The sequence below is a fragment of the Vipera ursinii genome (genome assembly GCF_947247035.1).
Source record: "Vipera ursinii genome assembly, chromosome: 9".
Classification (NCBI taxonomy): domain Eukaryota; kingdom Metazoa; phylum Chordata; class Lepidosauria; order Squamata; family Viperidae; genus Vipera; species Vipera ursinii.
The window spans coordinates 21,649,657-21,669,656 of record NC_139523.1 but is presented as its reverse complement, the minus strand read 5'-3'; the positions used below and the strand labels follow the sequence as shown (position 1 = coordinate 21,669,656).

The 20,000-nt window shown below is 47.5% G+C and overlaps 1 protein-coding gene across 1 annotated transcript in view; it reads right to left on the bottom strand.

The window, feature by feature from the left end:
• TMEM145 (transmembrane protein 145) overlaps positions 1 to 17,112 on the bottom strand; it is a 24,399-nt gene extending 7,287 nt beyond the window's left edge. Inside the window, exons 1-10 of the mRNA XM_083369390.1 lie at positions 16,765 to 17,112; positions 16,389 to 16,466; positions 14,100 to 14,186; positions 12,951 to 13,052; positions 12,779 to 12,863; positions 12,131 to 12,202; positions 11,587 to 11,655; positions 10,211 to 10,291; positions 1,981 to 2,059; positions 170 to 263 (exon numbers count right to left, since the gene is read on the bottom strand). Coding sequence (XP_083225516.1) covers positions 170 to 263; positions 1,981 to 2,059; positions 10,211 to 10,291; positions 11,587 to 11,655; positions 12,131 to 12,202; positions 12,779 to 12,863; positions 12,951 to 13,052; positions 14,100 to 14,186; positions 16,389 to 16,466; positions 16,765 to 16,893 — 876 coding nt within the window. The 5' untranslated portion in view covers positions 16,894 to 17,112. The remainder of the gene's footprint in view (positions 1 to 169; positions 264 to 1,980; positions 2,060 to 10,210; positions 10,292 to 11,586; positions 11,656 to 12,130; positions 12,203 to 12,778; positions 12,864 to 12,950; positions 13,053 to 14,099; positions 14,187 to 16,388; positions 16,467 to 16,764) is intronic.
• Between the last annotated feature and the right edge of the window lie 2,888 nt (positions 17,113 to 20,000).

Genomic DNA, 20,000 nt, shown 5'->3' with positions numbered 1-20,000 from the left:
AGGAGTGCCAGCACATTGCTGGATGGTGGGGGCGGGGGGGGGGGAAGAACCAACTCTTTTTGCAGTTGTGAACCACGACAGGAAGGACTGTGTGATCTAGGAAATAACCAGAACGCAGAAAATGCAAACCGAATTTTTGGGGGCCCTCAAAGTATAGTAGGGGACTCACCTCAGCCTCGTAAATAAACAGCACAACATGGGTGATGGTGTAGAGAGTCATGTACACCGAGAGTTTGATGGAGCCCGTGTGGCTGATCCGACCCCTGTCATACAAGGAGCCATAAAGCAAAATCACGAAAAAGGCTGCCTCACACGCTACAGCTCTTAGCCTCCTTCTAGCTTGCCAGTGACCCAGCAGCCCAAATTCCCAGCTATTCTCCTTAATACTCTTAGTTTCGTAACTTCAACCGAAAGACCCTTTGTACGTCACTCAGCTTCCCGACCTCTGTTGCTTTTCCGCAACCAGAATATTCTTCATATATATATATATATGCTCTTCTTCCTAACTCAGCAACCTTCTCTATGTTTCTTCTGCCCATTTGACTCCTCCTTGGAATAATTTTTTTAATTTCTTTACCGCCCTTCTCCCGAAGGACTCAGGGCGGTGTACAGGGCAATAAAATGCAATAAAAATACAATATGCAAAAATTAAAATGAGAATTACATGGAATAGCCCAATTGCAAAACAAGTTAATTAAAATTACAATTAAAATACCCCAAACCCATCAGACCAGGCCGGCTTGTTCAAATAGATAAGTTTTCAGGTCACGGCGGAAAGAGCGAAGGTCAGGAGCTCAACCGGTAAATAAGGAAGGGCACAGAAGGTGGTAAGACATCTGTTTCTCTTTGACTTCAATGAAGTTAAGTTTTTGACTTAAATAAAGTTGTGGGTCCTCCACCACTGGAGGTTTTTAAGAAAAGACTGGACAGCCACTTGTCTGGAATGGGGTAGGGTCTCCTGCTTGAGCGGGGGGGGGGGTTGGACTAGAGCAGCGTTTTCCAACCTTAGGAACTTGAAGATGCGTGGACTTCAACTCCCAGAATTCCCCAGCCAGCTATGCTGGCTGGGGAATTCTGGGAGTTGAAGTCCACGCATCTTCAAGTTCCTAAGGTTGGAAAACGCTGGACTAGAGGACCTCCGAGGTCCCTTCCAGCTCTATTCGGATTGATGGATTCTGATTCTGAACGGTTGCTTAGCAACTGTGGTTACTTATAACCAAGTTCCGAAGTCCTGGCAGCTGCCCCCCCCCACTTCCCCTCCTGCGGTCGTGTGACTGCATTTTATGACATTTTGGCTGAAAAGCAACATTTCCTTCCAGTTTTCAGCCAGAACCGGCCTTCGTTTAACGACTGCAGTGGTTGCTTAATGGCTGACACAAAGAAGCTAACAAAATTAGCTCAGTCACATGGGTGACCTGTTTTACAACCGGCAGGCTCCATTACAGTCGTAAACTGAGTACTACCTTTATTCCATGCATTTGCAAGTACAATGGTTAGACACCCCCCCACCCCCCCAAATCACATTCCTTTAGCCTCTCCCCTCCCCATAGTCTTTAGTATAATCTGCATGAGAAAAGCCCATTCCTCTCCAAAGTCCCTCAGGCTCTTTTATCCCACATTTATTTATTTATTTATTTATTTTAATTCCATTTATATCCCGCCCTTCTCCAAAGACTCAGGGCGGCTTACAAGCTTAGCAATAGCCTTCATCCTATGTATATGCCTGCTTATTAGGGCTTTCACACACACACCCCAAGCGGCATTATTACAAAGTCAGCTTAATTGCCCCCAACAATCTGGGTCCTCACTTTACCTACCTGGGAAGGATGGAAGGCTGAGTCAACCTTGAGCCTGGTGGGACTCGAACCTGCACTAATTGCAGGCAGCTGGTGTTACTTAAGGAGGCATTAGCCCACTGCGCCACCAAGGCTCATTATCATTATCTCTGTTATTCCACACCCACAAGGGCTGAGCTGGTACCTTGTAACTGTAAATCCTTTTCCGAGGAGGATCAGCATCAAGAGGAATATCAAGAAACTGACGGAAAAAAGGAGCTTGGCTGGAATTAAGGAAAGAGAAAAGGTGGGTGAATCTAAGCCAGTAAGAGATTTAAAATAACCAGGGCTTTTTTTCTCATAGAACGCTCAGAACGGAGTTCCGGCACCTTTTTGGGATGGAACCTTGTAGGGTAGGCAAGGCGGGTTGTATGATATGTGTGAGTTCCGGCACCTTTTTCTTTTACAAAAAAAGCACTGGAAATAACCCATGGCCATAGGGATGGATTGAGACACAACGCTGCCTCATAAAACTTAATATTGTAGATATCACCTTATCCAACTTTCTCCCCAGATATGGTGGATGACAACATCCATCATCCTCCACCTAATATAGCCAAAGGCCCCAAAGCTTTAGAGATTGAAGAAGGCTGAAAGCTGAACAAGCAAAATGTAATTGTTTTGCAGCTTCCATACGTATCGACTTCAGTTCCCAGAATCTCCTAACCACAATGTCTATGGCTGAAAATTCTGAAAGTTGAAGGCCATTTATCTGGAAGCAGTGGATCTATGCTGAGTGACACTGTTCTTTGGCATTTCAGACTGTATCTTTTCAACCGAAGAGATCAGAAATCGTAGGTGGGGCCTGCAAAGTCTTCTGGGGTCTTCAGGTTGATAGCTGTTGTACATTCCTGACACAGGTCACTTAACCAAAACAAAGACCCCAAGCCCCATCTCTATGAGATGTCAACTCAGCCATTATGGCTTGTTAATCATAGTTGATGGTTTCATGTCATGTGTGAAACCAATTAATGCGGTGGTTCCTTAAGGGGATTCAAGTTGGAGATCAGGACTATAGATTGAGAACATTTGCAGATGATCTGGTTGTTACAGTGACCCAGCCAGAGAACTCTGTTGTGGACCTGATGGAGATAATAACACAATATGGGAAGGTTTCTGGATTTAAAGTAAATATACAGAAAACTAAAATTTTGGCTAGAAATATGGCAGTTTCACAGAAGGCTCTCTTAGAAGGATTAACTGGATTTGAGATTGTTAAAAGGGTTAAATATCTGGGGGTGATTTTGTCGCCCTCTAATACAAAGCTATATAAAAATAATTATGAAAAACTATGGGGGAAAATTCAAAAAGAATTGGAGAGTTGGCAAAAATTGCAATTGTCTTTGTTGGGACGGATTGCAGCAGTGAAAATGAATGTCCTGCCCAAATTTTTATTTTTGTTTCAAATGATACCGATTCTTAAGAAAGATTCTAACTTGGAGGAATGGCAGCGTGGTATCAATAAATTTGTGTGGGCAGGGAAAAAGCCACGAGTTAAACTTAAGATTATGCAGGATACTCGTGAGAGAGGTGGCCTTAAATTGCCTAATTTTAAATTATATTATGAAGCTGCTGCATTAGTAGGAATAAGCGATTGGATTAATTTGACGCAATTGAGGTTATTAAATCTTGAGGGCCATGATTTGTTGTTTGGCTGGCATGCATATTTGTTGTATGATAAGAAGGTAGATACTGTGCTTAGGATGCATATTTTAAGACAGGCATTGCTGAGAGTTTGGAAGAAGTATAGACATAAGCTAAGCAGCAAGATACCATTGTGGGCAATTCCAAAACACGCAATAGAAAATATACATGCTGGTTTCAAACATGATGTGACTACGTACAAGGAAATTTTAAGCCTGGAAAGGAATGTTTGGTGTTTGAAATCATATAGCCTCTTGCGAGAAGAGAAGGTTGTGTTCTAAACCAGCCCTCTTCTCGCACCCCTAATCAAAGGAAGAGTCTGGAAAGCGTCCAAGATCAAAAGGCTTCTGCCAAGTTTTAATTACACTGTTACAAAAATACAAGAGCTTGACTTCTCAAAGAAAAAGTTGCTTTCAGCAACTAGCCCCTCCCCAAACACTTCTTTTATAGAGAGCTCAGGGCGTGGTCTCCCTGTGCCTCCTCCCGAGGAGTCCCATAGCCTTCCTTTGTTTGTCCCTGCTCGTCTGCCTCCTGCGTCGGGCGTCCTTGAACAGGGCCAGCTGTGGGTCATCATCCTCCGCACTCTCGGGCTCACACAGCTGAGAAGAGGTTCCCGGCTGAGGACTCTGCAAAGTCTCCAAATCATCATCAGCCGGTTCGTTTCCCTCCTCCCCCACATCTGAGTCCTCCGATACATCGGACCCGGCTGTCGGGCCCACAGGCTGGCCCTGAGTCACAACACTATCCCGCACCGCAGGGCCCTTCCCCCGGGTCTGCCGATCCGGATGCGGTCGGGATGGGAACTGTTCGTGAAAAGCAGTCACCAACGCAGGGGCATGAACGGCGGTCGCGTCTTCCCATGTGAAGTCCTCCGGCCCGTACCCTTTCCACTCGATCAGGTACTGGAAGCGACCTTTCAGCCAGCGGGAATCCCTGATGCTGGCGACCTCGTACTCGGGGGTGCTGTCGCCATCACGAGGTCCTGATGGGGGAGGTTCCGCTTGGCGAAGTGGACAAGCCGGTTGTTCGGGGACCAACAAGGACCGATGGAAGACGGGGTGCACGCGCAGGGAACGTGGCAGAGTTAAACGATAGGCGACCGGGTTGATGACGGCCTCGACTGGGAACGGTCCAAGGTAACGGTGGTCCAGCTTCCTCGCCGGCCGAGTGGATGGTAGGTTCCTGGTGGACAGCCAGACCCGATCCCCCACCGATAATGGAGGCGTATCCCTTCTCGACCGATCGGCGAACCTCTTGTAGTCGGCCTTGGCCTTCTCCAGCTGCCGTCGCACCAACCGATGGATCGCCTGTAACTCCGCCATGAATTCGTTCGCTGCCGGCTCCGGTGAGTCCACGGGAGAAAGGGGGAAAAACCGAGGGTGATAACCCACATTGGCCAAGAACGGTGTCATCTGCGTGGAGGTGTGCTGCGAGTTGTTAAAGGCAAACTCGGCTATGGCCAAATAGTCCACCCAATTGTCCTGCTGCAGGTTAACGTAGCAGCGCAGATACTGCTCCAAAATGCCGATGACCTTCTCGGTACCCCCGTCGGTCTGAGGATGATGCGCGGACGAGAGGCAAACCTTAATGTCCAACGCCCGCATCAACTCCTGCCAGAAGCGGGCTGTAAACTGGGCCCCCCTATCGGAGACGACTCTATCGGGAAGGCCGTGCAGCCGGAACACCTGTTGGATGAACATGCGACTAGTGGCGCGAGCTGACGGTAAGCCGCGACAGGGGATGAAGTGCGCCATCTTGGTCAACATGTCCACCACCACAAACACTGTCGTGAAGCCGGAGGATGGGGGTAGATCCGTCAGAAAGTCCATGGACACAGCCCCCCAGGGTCTCTTGGGCGTTGGCAAAGGCTGCAGTAAACCAGGCGGGGCCCCTGTCGCTGACTTGGCCTGCCTGCATGGGACGCAGGAGGTGACATAAGACTGGACATCGTGTCGGACTCGGGGCCACCAGAATGTACGGGAGACCAGGTTCAGAGTCTTGAACAGGCCAAAATGCCCCGCAGCCGGGTTATCATGACATTGGCTGAGGACGAGTCCCCTGAGTGGCCCTCCTGGAACATAGAGCCGGTCACGATAATACAGGAGTCCATCCGTGACCGACCAAGGCGAATCTGGCCCCACCTCTTCCTTCCGCTGAGCCACCCACGCCTCCTGCTGCTGCGCCTCCCGGATCCGAGCCCGTATATCCACCGGCTCCCGCACCGCAGCAAAAGACTCGACGGGGATCACGGTCCTGGGCGGAAGCTTGTCTTCCACTCGGGTGTACTCGGGCTTCCTGGACAGAGCATCCGCTCTCTGGTTGTGCCCGCTTGGTATGTACCGCACCCGGAAGTCAAACCTCGCAAAGAAGAGGGACCACCGGATCTGGCGTTGGTTCAAATTCCGAGCGGTCTGCAGGCTTTCCAGATTCTTGTGGTCCGTCCGGACCTCGATTTGATGCCGCGCCCCCTCCAGATGATGTCTCCAAGCCTCGAACGCCGCCTTGATGGCCAGCAGCTCCTTCTCCCAGATGGTATAGTTGCGCTCCGAGGGATTCAATTTCCGTGAGTGATACGCGCAAGGGAAAAGGGTACCGTTGGGCGTCGCTGCCTGAAGTAACACGGCCCCAATGGCAATGTCGGAGGCGTCCGCCTCCACGACAAATGGCCGTTGCGGGTCAGGATGCTTCAAGATGGGCTCCTTCATGAAGGCGTCCTTCAGAGCTTGGAACGCCTGTTGTTCGGGGGCGTTCCACTGGAACCGAGTCTTCTTCTGCAGGAGCCGGGTGAGGGGGGCTGTCAAGGCAGCAAAGCCAGGGATGAATGTCCGATAGTAGTTGGCAAATCCAAGAAGTCGCTGAATATCCTTCACGCGACGCGGGGGTTGCCAACTCTGCAATGACTCAACTTTACTCGGTTCCATGGCGATGCCCTCAGGAGAAATGCGGTGACCCAGGAAATCAATGGTCACCTGGTAGAACTGGCACTTCTCCAACTTGGCAAACAGCCGATGATTCCGGAGGCGCTGCAGGACCTGACGGAGATGCTGATGATGCGCTTCACGCGACGGGGAGTAAATCAGGATGTCGTCCAGGTAAATCACAACAAACTGGTCCAACAGATCCCGAAAGACGTCATTCATAAAATGCTGAAACACAGCGGGGGCGTTGGTCAGGCCAAACGGCATCACCGTGTACTCGAAATGTCCATAGCGAGTACCAAACGCCGTCTTCCACTCATCACCCGGCCGAACCCTGACGAGGTTGTAAGCTCCACGCAGGTCCAGTTTCGTGAAGATCTTAGCCTCCCGGAGTCGGTCCAAGAGCTCGGGGATGAGGGGCAGCGGGTAGCGGTTACGCACCGTGATAGCGTTGAGTTTCCGGTAGTCACAGCAAAGCCGTAACTCGCCCGACTTCTTTTTGACGAAGAGCACGGGCGCAGACACTGGCGAGGACGAGGGCCGGATGAAACCACGAGCCAAGTTCTTCGTCAGGAAGTCCCGCAATGCAGCCAACTCGGGCTCCGACATGGAGTACAAACGCCCCACTGGGAGAGGCGCATCAGGGACTAGGTCAATGGAGCAGTCGTAGGGCCTGTGCGGGGGTAATTGGTCCGCCTCTGACTCGCTGAACACGTCAGCAAAGTCGGACAGTTCGGGAGGCAAGGAAACCCCTGAGGAACCCTCCACCTGGCCGGCACAGATATGGCGGGTGTGGTCCACGCACTGCAAACTTGGGAAGGTGACCAAGTTCTGAGACCAATAGATCTGTGGATCATGCGCCCGGAGCCACGCCAGTCCCAAGACCACGGGGAAGTGCAGATCCGAAGTGACGTAGAACTGAATGGCCTCCACATGGGTACTGATGGCCATACACACGGGTTGCGTGGCGGCCGTGATAGGCCCGGACAGGAGCACTCGACCATCGATGGTCTCCACAAGCATGGGCGGATCCACTGGACACTGGGGAACAGCCCATTTGGCCACAAAGGCCGAATCCATAAAGTTAGTGGTAGCCCCAGAGTCAATTAAGGCATGGACTGGAATCCCCTCTGACTTGCCAGGGAGGATCAGACGTGCCTCCAAAATCAAATGCCGTGGAGGTTCACAGGCACCGTTGGAACGGCGTCGCTCGGAGTGGATGTTGTGGGTCGCCCGATCTTTCACACCGTCTAGATCGGGCTCGGGCCGTTTCCCGATAACAAAGCAGGGGACTTTCTCAGGGCAGGCTTGGTCACTGACGCCCGCTGACGCTTCTTCGGGCAAGAAGCAGCCAAATGTCCAGGGTCCCCACAGTAAAAACACAACCCCTCCGATCGTCGTCTGTCCATTTCCGTCACCGATAGACGGGACCTGGCGGCACCCAGCTCCATTGGCTCCTCCCTCTGGACCGGGGGCTCACGCACAACAGGGGCGGCAGGGGTCTGTGGGGTGGCACGGCGACTCTTACGCTGCTGCAGCCGGGCATCGATCCGCAGACAAAGATGGATCAGCCCATTCAGGTCTGAGGGAATGTCCACGCGGGCCAGCTCATCCAACATCTCCTCTGACAAGCCATCCTGAAAGGCATCCACGAGCGCAGCCTCATTCCAGGCGGAATCCTGGCTAAGCAGCCGGAAATCGCTGATATAGGCCTGTAGAGGGCGCTGACCCTGCCTCAAAGCTTTCAGGCGTCGGGTGGCCGTCTGTGCCTTAATCGGGTCCTCGTACATGAGGCGCATATGGTCACAAAACCCCCCAAAGTTATCCAACAAAGGGCTAGGCTGTGCCAACAGAGGCGTGCCCCAACGAGCTGCATCTCCCGACAGAAGGCTCAACACGAATCCCACCTTATCTCGGTCAGTGGGGAAATCAGCTGCTTTCACGCTGATATAAAGCTGGCATTGTCCCAGGAAGGCAGGAAACAGTTCTGGATTACCAGCGAATTTATCCGGCATAGCTATCTGACATTTCCTCCTGGGTGGGGGGGCAGCATGTACCTGAGCCTGCAGTTGTGCCACCTGAGTGGCCAGCAAGGTGAGTTGCTGGTTGAGCTGGACATTCTCGGCAAGAAGCTGCTCCATCGTAGTATTAAGGGGTGGGTGGCTGAAAGCAAACTGTTCTAAACCAGCCCTCTTCTCGCACCCCTAATCAAAGGAAGAGTCTGGAAAGCGTCCAAGATCAAAAGGCTTCTGCCAAGTTTTAATTACACTGTTACAAAAATACAAGAGCTTGACTTCTCAAAGAAAAAGTTGCTTTCAGCAACTAGCCCCTCCCCAAACACTTCTTTTATAGAGAGCTCAGGGCGTGGTCTCCCTGTGCCTCCTCCCGAGGAGTCCCATAGCCTTCCTTTGTTTGTCCCTGCTCGTCTGCCTCCTGCGTCGGGCGTCCTTGAACAGGGCCAGCTGTGGGTCATCATCCTCCGCACTCTCGGGCTCACACAGCTGAGAAGAGGTTCCCGGCTGAGGACTCTGCAAAGTCTCCAAATCATCATCAGCCGGTTCGTTTCCCTCCTCCCCCACATCTGAGTCCTCCGATACATCGGACCCGGCTGTCGGGCCCACAGGCTGGCCCTGAGTCACAACAGGTTGTTCAAACTTGGTTTCAATATATTCAATTACAGGCCAGGTGGAAAGAAGACCAGAAAAATGGATTTACAATGACTGATGAAAGTTTGATAAAGCAGATTAGAAATCAGGGACCAGCACATATTAAACGGATATATCTTGCATTGATAGAGATTGACTCGGAAACAGAGCTTGTTAAGGATTGTATGATAAAATGGGCCCAAAACATCCAGGAAGTTATTACAATGGACACGTGGGAAAAGATTTGGGTGAGGAACGTAAAATTTACTCAAGCTCAAAATCTAAGAGAGAACTTTTATAAAATGTTTTATAGATGGCATTTAGATCCTAAAAAGCTTGCAAGTATGTATCCGAATTATCAGCCTAAATGTTGGAGGTGTGGTGATGAAGATGCAACATATTTTCACATATGGTGGACATGTAAGAAGGTTAAGGCTTTTTGGATAAAAGTCTGGTGGAATATGCAGAAGATTTTTAAACAGAGGATAAAGTTTTGTCCGCAACTTTTTTTGTTGGAAATAATTGCAGACGCTACAGTTGTGGACACCAAGCTGATGTTGAACTTAATTACAGCGGCAAGACTCTTGATAGGCCAATATTGGAAGAAAGAGGAACTGCCGACCATAGAAGAGTGGACTTTAAAGGTTTCCGACCTGGCAGAGATGGCGAAGATTTCGGCCTATTTGAAAGATCATTCGCAAGAACGTTATATTATGGAATGGAGAAAATGGATTGAGTTTATCCAGAACAAGTATAGGGTTAAGAAGTTTTATGTAGCATTCGAATAAGTCTTCTTTCGTTTTTTTTTCTTTTTTTTTATTCTAGTTTTTTATATATATTTAATATTGTTAAGGTGTGTTTTATCCTATATAAGCTAGAGAGTGATGGATTTTAGAATTTATAGTTGTTAGTATATGGTTGTTTATGATTGCCTTTTTATATATATATACCTTGTATTTAGCTCTGGGAAGTCGGGGGGGGATGGAGGGAGGGGGGGAGGGAGGGAGGTTGGGGGGAGGTGGCGGGGAGCAGGGAGGGGGAAGGGGTTTTTTTTAAAGGAAAACTGTATTTTAAAACTTTTCAATAAAAAAAAATGCGGTGGTTCCATAAATCATGGTTTACTAGGAATCCAACTGGTAGATGGGAAGGCCCATCCCTGTTAACCTACCCAAGATCTTAAGACTATCGTTTCCAATACCATCACTTGCATACTGGCCCCAGTATATGCAGAAGAACATCAGGCTGAGCACTGGAGAAGAAAAAGGAAAGAAGTAACAAGCATGTACAAGGATTTGTAGAAGAGCAGGCCAAGCTGGGGGGGGGTGGAGTTAAACAAGTCATCAGCTGAGAATTAATACATTCCCACAAAAGTCTACATCAAACCCCTCTTGAATTCCACTCATCCTTATTTAGCGCCAATTTAGCGTTGAACTTTAGTTGACTAGATTCTTGTATATAGGCCTGAGCAATAAAAATTCTGAACTGCATCTTGACAAATGGTCCTCATTCTTTGCACCTGACGGGTTTTAATCACTGTACTTTCCTTAGTGTTGGTTTCTCTCTTCATTCTATTATTGGATCTTAAATGACGCCCCTCATATTTTCTAATTTCTTCCATTGCCATCTGTCCCCACCTGCACTTTCCCAAACAATTCTGGGAATCACAACACTGTCATTATTTATACAGCCACCAATGTGAATATTTAGGTACAATCTGTTTCTTGCCATCTATTATAGAAAATGCAGCTTTTTTTTAAAAAAAGTAAAAGATGTGGACGCAAAATCACAGGAATACAGGTCAGCTCAGAGGAAAATGCTTTGGTCTTCTAAATCAAACCTATACTATAGGTGGAAATCATTTTATCAGGAATTCCCTTTCTCATAAGCAAAGTCATCCAGTTGGCTTTCATGGGTAAGGCGGGACTAGAACTCACCATTTCTTGGCAATTGACCCAAAGTAACCTAGCTGCTTTTCATGCCTAAGGTGGGACTAGAACTCACTGTCTTCTGGTGATTGGCCCAAAGTCACCCAGCTGGCTTTCGTGCCTAAGGCAGGACTAGAACTCACTGTCTCCTGGTGATTGGCCCAAAGTCACCCAGCTGGCTTTCGTGCCTAAGGCGGGACTAGAACTCACTGTCTCCCGGTGATTGGCCCAAAGTCACCCAGCTGACTTTCATGCCTAAGGCGGGACTAGAACTCACTGTCTCCTGGTGATTGGCCCAAAGTCACCCAGCTGGCTTTCGTGCCTAAGGCGGGACTAGAACTCACTGTCTCCCGGTGATTGGCCCAAAGTCACCCAGCTGACTTTCGTGCCTAAGGCGGGACTAGAACTCACTGTCTCCCGGTGATTGGCCCAAAGTCACCCAGCTGACTTTCATGCCTAAGGCGGGACTAGAACTCACTGTCTCCTGGTGACTGGCCCAAAGTCACCCAGCTGGCTTTCGTGCCTAAGGCGGGACTAGAACTCACAGTCTTTTGCTTTCTAGCCAGGTGCCTTAATCACTACTAGACCAAACTGGCTCCCCAGTTCTTCCCAAACCTACCTTCTACTCCAACAGCTGTCATGAACATCTTGTAAGTCGTGTGCAGAAGTTGCCGACCTTTCAACAAATCTGGGGGGGGAGGGAGAAAAGCCTAATTTACAATTCAAGGCGTCTTTCTCTGCCACACATTCCACAATCATACGACCATCACACCACCCCTGTGTTCACGTAATTGCAATTCAGGGTGTTTGGCAACTGGCTGCGACGACTGCACTGTCCTGAAGGGACACGCTTGTGATTTTTACTTCTTTTTTTTGCCTTTTTTTATTTTGCTGGAAATGCCCATTTGGAAGAACGAGTTACTTAACGACCACAGATTCGCTTAGCAACCCTTGTAAAAAAAAACCTGGTTTTAAAATTGGATGTGAGTTGACTTAACAATTGTTAACAGATGAGGATGAAAATCCCGGTCCTATCTGTGTGGTCGTAAATCAAGGACTCCCTGTATTTGCTCAAATCGGATGGTCATCCAAAGAGTCACCTTCAGTCAGAAACAGGAAGCCGTGAACCAACTTCATGAGCGCAAACATTCTTTAGTACTTACAGCCAAAATAGCAAGAAAAAATGAGGATCAGGATGAATATGAGTAGGAAAGTGATGTCCGTTTCCAGGATACCTAGAAGGAGGAACAGGAAGAAGAAGCAAAAACGGATACACTAAAACAGGGGTGTCAAACTCAATTTCATTGAGGGCCACACCAGCATTGCGGTTGCCCTCAGGGAGCCGGGTGGGCGTGGCCAGGGGGCGTGGCCTACTGGGTGGGCGTGGCTAGAGTGCATATGGCCTACTGGGTGGGCGTGGCCAGCTCTACATCATTCGCATCAAGGGTGCCTATGGGGGCCTGGGCAGGAGTGGGACAGATCTGAGGGTCTCTGGCAGAAGGAGGGTCTCTGGGCCAGGGCCAAGGCAGTGGGGGCCGTTCCCTCACTGTTTCCAGGATGGCTTCGTGGGCCGCATGAAACCACTTCGCGGGCCGGATCCGGCCCCCGGGCCTTGTGTTTGACATGTCTGCACTAAAATGACATCTGCCATTAGGGAGGTATTTTTTTCAAGCTCTTCTTTGGGTTCAAAAGTCACAGTGAAACTGCATCTAGCGGGCCCATCCTCTATTTCTCACTTGCTAAATTTTCAAACTTGGAAGGTCAGAGGTGCGCAAACTTGGCGGAGGACTAAGACCCGCAGGGGACCTTACCAAATTCATCCGCAGAAAAGTGACGTGTCCAGAACGACTTGCCGTTCGTCAAAATCATCTCGTATTCCAGTTCCAAGCCATCACCCTGTCAGAGAGAGGAAGCTGAACATCAGCAGAAGGCCTTGACGGAAAGGGACCCAGGCAGGAGCTGAGGGGGTTCAGACAGACTCACCCCACACTTGCTGAGGACCACATACCACCAACGCTCACGGACGGAACGGAAACTCCTACCGCTTGTGCAGCTCAGATACCGGGCTGAATTTTCGGTCACCAGCTGGATGAGAAAACGCAAAAAGCACAGCCAAATATAGCAACAACTGGTTGTTCTGTTTGCATTATCATTATCCAGAGGTTCCCACCCACCAACTGTAATATCAAGTTCTCTGGCTTTCAGATCAAATCAGGTGAATATGAGCATGACCAAAACTTCTACTTAGAAAGTATAGGTAATTCTTGACTTGTTTAATGACCATTTGAAGTCACAATGGCACTGGAAAAAGTGACTTATCCTTTTTTTTAAAAAAGTGTAGACTATAAATAAACTCTGGTTATCTTAGCTTAGATGCAGCAAGTGGCCTGTCTAAAAACAAACTTCCATCCCTTAGCAGACTCACATGGAGAGACAGGTGGCAGAAACAAGAACGGAGTTTTTACACTTCCTGTCCCATCGTATCCTTAAATATGAGCGCCTGTCTGGATGGCTATGACGAACGTTTGTCTGATACTTTTAGCCTGGCAAAACGCCCTTTGAAAAATACATTAATTTAAAGAAGACACCTCTTTTGTTAGGGGGAAGGTTACAGAACAGTAGTTCATAAATTGCAAAATCTAGATCAGTGGGTTTCTCAGCCTCAGCATGTTTAAGATGGGTGGACTTCAACTCCCAGAATTCCCCAGCCGACACATTTAAGATGGGTGGACTTCAATTCCCAGAATTCCCCAGCCAGCATGTTTAAGATGGGTGGACTTCAATTCCCAGAATTCCCCAGCCAACACATTTAAGATGGGTGGACTTCAATTCCCAGAATTCCCCAGCCAGCACGTTTAAGATGGGTGGACTTCAATTCCCAGAATTCCCCAGCCAGCATGTTTAAGATGGGTGGACTTCAATTCCCAGAATTCCCCAGCCAGCATATTTAAGATGGGTGGACTTCTACTCCACCTATTTTAAAACATGTGGGAGTCGAGGTCCACTCATCTTAAAAATATGTTGGGCTGGGGAATTCTGGTAGTTGAAGTCCACACCTCTTAAAAGTTGCTGAAACTGAGAAACGTTGATCTAGAGGACTTAAGTTCCTTTGCAGTTACTGAAATCTCTTACCTTGCACCCAGACCAGGCATATTGGGTTGTAAGGTTGATAACTTGATTGTTTTCTGGGCGGATGACCGATTCTTTCATCAAACAATCCTAAGGAGAAGGGAGAGTAGACAAAAGAGAATCCTAGAACAGAGAGTCACGCAGAGACATGACAAGCACTTTCCCCTTAAGGCCCAGTCATTCTAATGAATTTGGAATCAGAAAAAAACAAAGCTGGGTATAATTTCTCATTTGGCTGGAGCCCCATTAGTGTAGCAAATCATGTGGTTGTCTCACAAGAGACTTTCATTTCTGAATTTACTTATTTACTGTACCACCATATATCAGAAACTCATAATTTTCTACTCAGCCGTCCTGTATTATGAGCCATCAGAGCTACAGAGCAACATGCATCAGACTTTAATTCGTTTTAGGCCCCCAAAGTACTCTAGAACAGGATACCAATCGTTCTCCAGATGTTCCTGAGGTGTCTACCCAGTCAATAAGGCCAAAGAGGAAGGGTGCTAAACATTGAATTTCAGGGGCATCTGGAAGACCTTAGGGCCCTCTTCCTCTTTCCTCTATAACCCTGAGGAAAAAGAGGAAGAACACAGGATAATAGGGTTGGAAGGAACCCTGGAGGTCTTCTAGCCCACCCCCCTGCCCATGGCAGGAGATCCTACACCATTCTGAACTTTCTTGTACTTGATGGGATGCATACATGTGAACATAGGAAGAATAACAGAATAACAGAAGCCTTGGTGGCGCAGTGGGCTGATGCCTCCTTAAGTAACACCAGCTGCCTGCAATTAGTGCAGGTTCGAGTCCCACCAGGCTCAAGGTTGACTCAGCCTTCCATCCTTCCGAGGTAGGTAAAATGAGGACCCAGATTGCTGACTTTGTAAAAATGCCGCTTGGGAGCGGGGGGGGGGCGAAAGCCCTAATAAGCAGGCATATACATAGAATGAAGGCTACTGCTAAGCACATTGGTTTGTGCTTCTTAGATTGTAAGCCGCCCTGAGTCTTCGGAGAAGGGCGGGATATAAATGGGATTTTTAAAAAAAACAGAACAGAATAACAGAATGGGAAGGGATCAAGACTGCAAGAGCAGCCGTCAACGGTTAGATAACAGTAACTTGAATCCAGGCCAGAACAGTATCCTGAGACAGACTTATCTTTCGTTCTCAGAAAGATTTAAAAAAAAAAAAGTGGGGAAGCACATCCAGACTTGCAACATTCCGTTGCTGTATCCGTTTAATAGAAGTCGGATGAGCTTGCGTAACTTTTGGTTTCCTAGTCTGGATGTCCTTTGAGGCCTGGCTGTTCCTCTTTTCTGCCCTAGAATAGGATCCTGTCAGGGCCATTACGAGATTCAGCTACTTGAAGCTATTCAGAGCACTGGCCCCAAAAAGTAATGTGTAAGCAAAAAGAAAAAGAGAAAAAGAGAAAAGAGGAAAAAAAAGGAAAAAAGACAAAAAGACAAAAAAAAGAATTCAGTGCAATAATAGGATCCTATTGACAGCTGTATTAGACCAGCGTTTCCCAACCTTAGGAACTTGAAGATGCGTGGACTTCAACTCCCAGAATTCCCCAGCCAGCATAGCTGGCTGGGGAATTCTGGGAGTTGAAGTCCACGCATCTTCAAGTTCCTAAGGTTGGGAAACGCTGTATTAGACATTTCTCTTCAACGGAAAGGAAAATATACAGGTAGTCAATGACTACAAGTAGTCCTCGGCTTACAACTGTTCATTTAGTGGCCATCCAGAGTTACAACAGCACTTGGAAAAAAGGGATTTATGACCGTTTTTCACACTTTCGGCCGTTGCAGCGTCCCCCCCCGATCAGGTGATCCAAATTCAGACGTTTGGCAACTGACTCAGACTTACGACGGGTGCAGTGTCCCAGGAGTCGTGCCATCTGCCCCATAAGCAAAGTCAGTGGGGAAGCCGGATTCCCTTAACAACAAGCTTCTTGCTAACTTAATAACTGCAGATTCACTTAAGGTCCGTGGCAAAAAAAAAAAGTTGTAAAATGGGACAAAACAAAGGGCTCAGTTAGCAACAGAAATTTGGGGCTGCGTTGTTGTTGTTGTTGTTGAGGACTACCTGTATATTACACCAAAGGTTTTCAGAAGAGCTGTGCTCCAGTTAATGAGTAACTCCCTTCAAAGGAGCCGTTTGATCGAAGATGGGTGTGAGAAATTAATTGGCAGGGCAGAACTAATTGACCCAAAGAAATGACAAGCAGAAAAGTAGGAAGGAGGGAAAGGGAACGCAGAATCCATTTGCTGTGGGATGACCAATACAAACTGACCTTATTCCCCTTTTTGTAAACAGCCGGCCACTGCGAAGGGTCATCGAAATAAAGAAGGATGTTCTCACAACATTTACTCTTCAAAGGGAAGAAGAAGAAGAAAAGAGAGGGTTAGGCTGACGGCAGCAAAGTGGCGTAGTTGCAAACTTATCCAAGCGCAAGGGGGGAAAAATTGGTAGGCTGGAAACGGTAAAAGGTGCCTCTAAAACAGGGGTCTTCAAACTCGGCCCTTTTATGACTCATGGACTTCAACTCCCAGAATTCCTCAGGCAGCATGCCTGGCTGAGAAATTCTGGGAGTTGAAGTCCATGAGTCATAAAAGGGCCGAGTTTGAAGACCTCTGCTCTAAAATGTGGGGTGCAATGTTGAATGGTACCTCTGGATAGCGAAACTGGAAATCCAGTCGTCCATAGTCGGAAAAGAAGCAGAATCTAGTCAAAAAGACCCAATCCTGGAAAAAAAGGAGAGAGAGAGAGAGGGGAAAAAAAACAACAACACCCAACATGTCAGCACTGATGTAGCTCAGTGCTTTTCTTAGTGTTTTTCAATCTCAGCAGTTTTAAGATGCTTGGACTTCAACTCCCAGAAGTCCCTAACCAGCAGAATTCTGGGACCGGAAGTACACATAACTTTAAATTGCTGAGATTGAGAAACACTGGTCTATCCAGAGGTAGGCAACCTTGGCTCTTTTATGACTCGTGGACTTCAACTCCCAGAATTCCTGAGCCAGGCTCAGGAATTCTGGGAGTTGAAGTCCACGAATCATAAAAGAGCCAAGGTTGCCTACCCCTGGACTATGTACAGATGATAAGGAATACTACAGGAAAAACCAAAAAGCAAGGTAAGAACATTTTGTATTCATACAACCCCAGGTGTAAGGGTGACATATAGAGGGGCTCTTTCTAGTCCATTCCAGCATTGGAAAGATTGGTTAAGGCACCAAGCTAGAAGCCTGGAGACGGTGAGTTCTAGACCCGTCTTGGACATGAAAACCGGCTGGGTGACTTTGGACCAAGCACTAGGAGAAGGAGAGTTCTAATCCCACCTTAGACATGAATGACAGCTGGGTGACCTTGGGCCAGTCCCTGTCTGTCATCTCAACCCAACCTCACAGGGTTGTTGTTGTGAAGAAAATAGGAAGGAGTACTGCGTTAAGCATCTTTGCCACCTTGAGTTATTTATAAAAAAATAAAATAATAAAATAAAATAATAATAAATAAAATAAAGTAAAATAATAAATCAAAAATCAAAACAAACTTTCCCCGTGAACTCTCCCAAGAAAATTAGAATCAGTTGCTGGGTTCACGCAACTTACTTAAGCATTATTTGGTTTGGCTGGTTTGATCTTAGCCTACGGTAGTGAGTTCCAAAGCATGGTAATGTCATTTATTTAATTAATTATTTAAGGTAACCACTCTTTAGTTGAATAGGCAATCCTGGGCATTCAAGTTACATGACATCCCCCAAACAACACAGAGAACTTGTGCAACATGACATCAGGCCACAAATAATAAAAATTAGTCATTTGTCACATTTCGCACAATGTCAAATGACGCAGGCGGGCTTTGCATAGTTTCGGCGAGGGCATCCTGACACCCATTTCATCTTGATGTCATGGTGACCACAGACAAGTCATCCTGAGAGAAGGCCAGATCCTGAAGTTGAAACTCAAATCCTTTGGCCACCTAATGAGAAGGAAGGATTCACTGGAGAAGAGCCTCATGCTGGGAAAGATTGAGGGCAAGAGAAGAAGGGGACGAGAGAGAATGAGGTGGCTGGATGGAGTCACTGAAGCAGTAGGCGTGAGCTTAAAGGGACTCCAGAAGATGGTAGAGGACAGGAAGGTCTGGAAGAAGGTTGTCCATGGGGTCGCAATGGGTCGGACACTTCGCAACTAACAACAACAACAAAGGGGAAGACCTACTCAGGAAGCATCTTCAGACAAGGGAAAACCACGTCCGCTCTGGTCCACAGAAAAACCATTCTCCACAGAACTGGTCCCTGGTGCCCCTAAAGTTGGGGGGCTCTGTGCTAGTCCAACCTCCTGCATCTTTGAAGGTGAATCATTAGAGGTAGTAAAAGGTCTGTAGCCAGGCACAACTTGGTTTAGGAGCAAGGCCTTCTGGGGTGTTTCAAAGCCAGCTCTTAAGTTGCAGAGATTTAGTTGTAAGTGTCTGAAAAGATGGAACTAGCCATGCATGCCAATAGAGAATCACCAATATATTCCCATGAACGTCCACTTTTCTTAAGTAGCATAAACCCAATTATAACGTAGTTCAATCAAACACAAAAACCCCTTTGTAAAAATGTGCATCCATTTTCCAGAAGCCTGAAAGTTGCTATCTCACTGCGGTCCTAACTACCTAATGAGGAAGCCTACAGCACATCCTAATTCTACAGATCTGGCGACTCCACTTTACAGCAGTCTCCAGCCAAATTTTGGGAGGAATATTCCTGTCCAATGCAATGCAACGTCACCCTTTTCTGCAATTTACTCTGTACTCTCATTCATCAGTAGAAAGAGAAGGGAACAATAGTAAATAAACTCAAATCCATCCTTCAGCTGTTGTTCCTTTTTTTCCAGTGCTGAGCCAATTAACTCCATGACAAGCCAAGCATTTAATTCTAGATTCATTCATGCTGACTGGAAAGGATCACCCACATTCTAGCTATTTGGCATGCAGAATTTTTAAATTGTGCACATTCGGACAATACGCATTGGATAACCCTATTCAAGAACATGCAGTAGTCAATAGCAAGACATGTAGTAAGGTCCTACATTTAGACAATGAAAACCAAAAGCACAGATGCAGGATAGGTGGTATCTGGCTCCACAGCAGTAACTGTGAGAAGGATCTCCGAGAATTACTTAAATATGAGCCAGCCATGTGCCAAAAAAGCCAACACAGTTTTAGGCTACAATAACAGGGATAGGATCAAGATCACGAGAAGTGTTAATACCACTCTATAACGCCTTGGTAAGGCCACACTTGAAATGCTGCATCCAGTTTTGGTCATCACAATGTAAAAACAGATGTTGAGACTCTGAAAAGAGTGCAGAGAAGAGCAACCAAGATGATCAGGGGACTGGAGGATAAAACAGATGCAGGATCTGGGTAGGTCTGGTCTAACAGAGACAACATGATAAGGGGCAACACGATAAGAGTCTTCCAATATTTGAGGGACTGTCACAAAAAAGAAGGGGTCAACGTATTCTCCAAAGCACCTGAAGGCAGGACAAGAAGCAACGGATGGAAACGAATCAAGGAGAGAAGCAACCTGGAACTAAGGAGAAACTTCCTAACAGTGAGAACAATTAATCCGTGGAATGACTTGCCTCCAGACGTTGTGGGTGCTCCACCACTGGAAGTTTTTAAGAAGAGATTAGACAATCATTTGTCTGAAATGTTGCAGGGTCTCCTGCTTGAGCAGGGGGGGTTGGACTAGAAGATCTCCAAGGTCCCTTCCGACTGTGCTATTTTGTTGTTCTGTTAAGTCCCAAGATTGGTCAATTCAACAGTCAGAAAGGGCCTACGCTGTGAGACCATTTTGAGCTTGCAAAAGGCCTGGGAATAATTCACTGCTGGGATCTGGGTCAGTAATATTTTGGGC